The sequence below is a fragment of the Nansenia antarctica genome (assembly GCF_963989245.1).
Source record: "Nansenia antarctica genome assembly, chromosome: 15".
NCBI classification, from domain to species: Eukaryota; Metazoa; Chordata; class Actinopteri; order Argentiniformes; family Microstomatidae; genus Nansenia; species Nansenia antarctica.
In genome coordinates this window covers 7,191,689-7,196,688 of record NC_137685.1, presented here as the reverse complement: position 1 = coordinate 7,196,688, position 5,000 = coordinate 7,191,689, and the positions used below count along the sequence as shown (strand labels likewise).

At 54.5% G+C, this 5,000-nt stretch overlaps 1 protein-coding gene across 1 annotated transcript in view; it reads right to left on the bottom strand.

The window, feature by feature from the left end:
• The window catches only part of LOC308170949 (rap1 GTPase-activating protein 1-like), a gene marked incomplete at both ends in the record, with an annotated part of 33,716 nt that extends 32,902 nt beyond the window's left edge, over positions 1–814 (bottom strand). Inside the window, one exon of the mRNA XM_080545803.1 lies at positions 695–814. Within this exon, the coding sequence (XP_080401929.1) occupies positions 695–814 (120 nt within the window). The remainder of the gene's footprint in view (positions 1–694) is intronic.
• Between the last annotated feature and the right edge of the window lie 4,186 nt (positions 815–5,000).

Below are 5,000 nucleotides of genomic sequence, written 5' to 3'. Positions count from 1 at the left end.
CTTGTTGCTTCTCTCGGTCTGGTGCTTCTTCTTCCTCCGCCCTTGATTGGCTGGAACGGCCTGTAATGTTTCTGGATGGTCTCCGACTCCACGCTGAGATTGATCGGACGTTTCTGTTTGGGATCAAAAGGAGAAACTGCTTCTCTCTGCTACTCTCTCTGTCTCTCTCTGTCTCTCTCTCTCTGTCTCTCTGTCTCTCTCTCTGTCTCTCTCTGTCTCTCTCTCTCTCTGTCTCTCTCTCTGTCTCTCTCTCTGTCTCTCTCTCTGTCTCTCTCTCTCTGTCTCTCTCTCTGTCTCTCTCTCTGTCTCTCTCTCTGTCTCTCTCTCTCTGTCTCTCCCTCTGTCTCTCTCTCTGTCTCTCTCTCTGTCTCTCTCTCTCTGCTTCTCCATCACAAAGTGGATGTGGTGTTCTGCTGGTGGTGTTCCACTGGTGGTTCTTTCCTGTCTACGCCCCTCCAGCACCTCTGCCAGCTTTATAAGGACCTGATCATGGCGCCATCTGTAGCGCCCCTGTGAAAGCGAGGTCTCGCAGCCAGACAAGATGTGCTGGAGGCTTGCGTCGGGAGCATTACAGAGTGAGCAGCGTTCCTCGTTCCCGAACCACTGACGGAGGTTCCGAGGACAGGGAAGCGTGTCATAGATTGACCCGATGAGGAAGCTGAGCCTTGCCTGTGGGATCTTCCACAAGTCTGACCAACTGATCTTCCCGGTCGACAACCTCGTCCCAGGTTGTCCAGCTTCCTTGACGGCCCTGCGACACAGCCTTGAACTTGTAGCGCTCCTCCTCCGTCCTCGTTTCCTTTGATACTACCATCTCCTTTCTCTCTTTTCCGGTTGGCCTTAGACCAAAAGGGTGGCGCTTCTCCCCACCCTAGTCCTGCCCTTCCTGCCCTGCCCTGGACCCTGCCGACGAGTTCTTGGTGCTGCAGCCTGCCAACTGCTCGGTCAACCTCAGCTTGGGCATTCCACTTCCAGCCAGATCGGACCATGATGTTTGCGTTCCTTACTGACTGATCAGTGGACTCTCCTAGTTCGAGAAGCAGCATGATTTTTTCCTGCTTGCAGCCCACGCTGATGGATTGCAGTGGCAGCTGCAAGGTGTCCTTCCCTGCCGTTTCAGAGAGGCACCTCGGCAACCCCGGCCACTTTCGGATGAATGAGTTGGCTTCCCCATCCATCTTGCTTGTTGTAGATGAGGGAATTTCACTCATTTTCAGCGGCCAGATCACCCTCCTGTAGAGAATGAACTGGTAGCACCACACCTCGTACTTCCCCGGGAGTTGGCTTAAGGTCGATCCTTGCCGGGCCTTCTGAGAGCTGCTTCAACACAGTTCTCCCCATCTGTTTGTCAGAGAGCTCTGCTGTTTACTGTCGCCCCAGGCTTTTGATGGGTTGCTCAGACAGAAGTGGGATTTTCTCGCCGCCCTACGACAAAGATGGTGTTGTCGTTTCTGACTCCTCTTCTGAGAGACAAGCTACGAGACTTGGAGGGCTTGATTTTCATTCTTGCCCAGGACATCAGTTCATCCATCCTTTTCAGCAGTCTGGATGTACAGGCGCTGTGGCCTGCCTAATGGAGGTGGCCGTGCCCACCCCCCCCCTCGGTCACCCACCCATCCAACACACAGGAGTATAAGGAAGGAAGAAAGCCTAGAGGAGAAAGGGTGGCAAATTGAGCTCCCATGTCAAAGCCACTCAGAGCAGGTTAGCTGCACCCCCCCCCCACACCCTCCCTACCTGCACCAAGGGGACCACATCCAGATTACCTGCACCAGGGGACCACATGTTGACTACCTGCACAAGGGGAGCCATATCCAGACTACCTGCACCAGGGGGCAGTGTTATTAACCTGCCGGGATAAATAAACGCTGGTCACAGACAGAACCAAGTGACCAGTAAAGACTCTGACAGGGCAGAGATCATCTCCTTTCAGTCAGGCAGACAGACAGGCAGGCAGACAGACAGACAGGCAGACAGACAGGCAGGCAGACAGGCAGGCAGGCGTGCCCCTAAGTCATTCAGTTCCACAGAGAGCGAGAGACAAAGAGAGACAGACACAGAGACAGAAAGAGAGGCGAGAATAGATAGAGAGAGAGGGAGAGAGAAAACTCTTTATTGCTTAATGGCTCCTCTGTAGTGGAGATCCTTCACTGCCATAAAAGAAGCAATGATAGTACACACATCACTGCCCAGACTCCCTCCATCTTACTACTTAAAAAGATTACCATCTTCGCCTGGCCAAGAACAAAATGTACAAGAGAGAGAGGGGGGGGGGGGGGGGGGGGAGACTGCCAGCTACTCTGCTGACGAACAGCATTTGGGAGGATATTGAGGATGATGTCTCCCAAGGCATCAGCAGGCGACACAACGGTCGGCTGAAATAGCCCTCGCCCCCAGGACCCAGTGGTGGACATGTCCTTGTCCCACATCATTGGACTTCTCCTGGCAGCTCTGAACTTCCATCAACCCACTTAAAGGAGCCTACAGCACCGGAGGGTCGGTCTTGGGAGTTGTTTGGGCTTCTGAGTAACCCTGGGTGACGCTACCACCTAACCTGAACCCGAACCCTAACCCTAACCCTTACCCCTCCATGAACCACCTCAGGGGTCTGAGGAGAGGAGGGGAGGCGGGGCCTTGCATCTGGCTACAGATCCCACCGACATTAACGGCTGGAGGGAGAGAGAGCTTTAGAGTTTCCCAAGGAACTTTCTGACAGTATCTTTTTATAGCAACAACAACAACAACCCTCTGTGAACTACCACCCCCAGACCTCCAAGGGCAGACAGGACAATGCCATGGTTAGGAGGGGAGAGATGGTCCTAGAGCTAGCCCAGTAGAGATGGTCCTAGAGCTAGCCCAGTACAGAGATGGTCCTAGAGCTAGCCCAGAAGAGAGATGGTCCTAGAGCTAGCCCAGTGGAGATGGTCCTAGAGCTAGCCCAGAAGAGAGATGGTCCTAGAGCTAGACCAGTACAGAGATGGTCCTAGAGCTAGCCCAGTGGAGATGATTCTGGGTTATAGTATAGAGCTAACTTGTTTACATTCGCTAGCCAGAAAACCAACCAATCTATAGACCCAGACCAGTAGATAAAACCAGTAGATACACCATACAGGGAAGTAACAGGTTTGATACTGTAGGTTGCTCTACCCAGTCACAATGACACAAAAACATGTCATCTATGTAATAACATGTCATATCTATGTAATAACATGTCATATCTATGTAATGACCTGAAGGACTTCTACACACAGTTTGACAGTTTGTTCCTCAGCTCCGCCTCCCACAATGCATCAGTGCCCCACATCCTGATACTCCGACTCTGAGGGAGGCTGGGGGAGGTAGAACACCAGGGGAGACTGGGGGAGGTAGAACACCAGGGGAGGCTGGGGGAGGTAGAACACCAGGGGAGGCTCGGGGAGGTAGAACACCAGGGGAGGCTGGGGGAGGTAGAACACCAGGGGAGGCTGGGGGAGGTAGAACACCAGGGGAGGCTCGGGGAGGTAGAACACCAGGGGAGGCTGGGGGAGGTAAAACACCAGGGGAGGCTGGGAGAGGTAGAACACCAGGGGAGGCTGGGGGAGGTAGAACACCAGGGGAGGCTGGGGGAGGTAGAACACCAGGGGAGGCTAGAGGAGGTAGAACACCAGGGGAGGCTGGTGGAGGTAGAACACCGGGGGAGGCTGGTGGAGGTAGAACACCAGGGGAGGCTGGGGGAGGTAGAACACCAGGGGAGGCTGGGGGGAGGTAGAACACCAGGGGAGGCTGGGGGAGGTAGAACACCAGGGGAGGCTGGGGGAGGTAGAACACCAGGGGAGGCTGGACCAGGTAGAAATTGAAGGACAGACTCATTGTAATGCATGGAATAGGAAAACGGAATGGCATCAAACCATTCCTCATTCCATGAAGGAATCATCCATCATCTCTGACATCAGTAAATGAAGCCTAAATCTCATACCCCCGACTGGACAGGACACACACACACACACGCACACACACACACACACACACACACACACACACACACAGACACACACACATATATCATATTCATATCAATGACCTCAGTAATACTTTATGATAACAACATCTACAGCCTCATTTCTCGATGGTAGAGATTCACACCGGTGTTGTCACCCCGCCGGGGTGCAGCCAGGTAAAGGTGTTCAGAGGGACAGAGGGACAGGTAAAGGTGTTCAGGGACAGAGGGACAGAGGGACAGAGGGACAGAGAGACAGAGAGACAGAGAGACAGAGAGACAGAGGGACAGAGAGACAGAGGGACAGAGGGACAGAGGGACAGAGGGACAGAGGGACAGGTAAAGGTGTTCAGGGACAGAGGGACAGAGGGACAGAGGGACAGGTAAAGGTGTTCGGGGACAGAGGGACAGAGGGACAGAGGGACAGGGGGACAGAGGGACAGGGGGACAGAGGGACAGAGGGACAGAGAGACAGAGGGACAGAGGGACAGGGGGACAGAGGGACAGAGGGACAGAGGGACAGAGGGACAGAGGGACAGGTAAAGGTGTTCGGGGACAGAGGGACAGAGGGACAGAGGGACAGGTGAAGGTGTTGAGGGACAGATGGACAGAGGGACAGAGGGACAGGTAAAGGTGTTCAGGGACAGAGGGACAGAGGGACAGAGGGACAGAGGGACAGGGGGACAGAGGGACAGAGGGACAGGTAAAGGTGTTCAGGGACAGAGGGACAGAGGGACAGAGGGACAGGTAAAGGTGTTCGGGGACAGAGGGACAGAGGGACAGAGGGACAGAGGGACAGGTAAAGGTGTTCAGGGACAGAGGGACAGAGGGACAGAGGGACAGAGGGACAGAGGGACAGGTAAAGGTGTTCAGGGACAGAGGGACAGAGGGACAGAGGGACAGAGGGACAGGTAAAGGTGTTCAGGGACAGAGGGACAGAGGGACAGAGGGACAGAGGGACAGGTAAAGGTGTTCAGGGACAGAGGGACAGAGGGACAGAGGGACAGAGGGACAGAGGGACAGG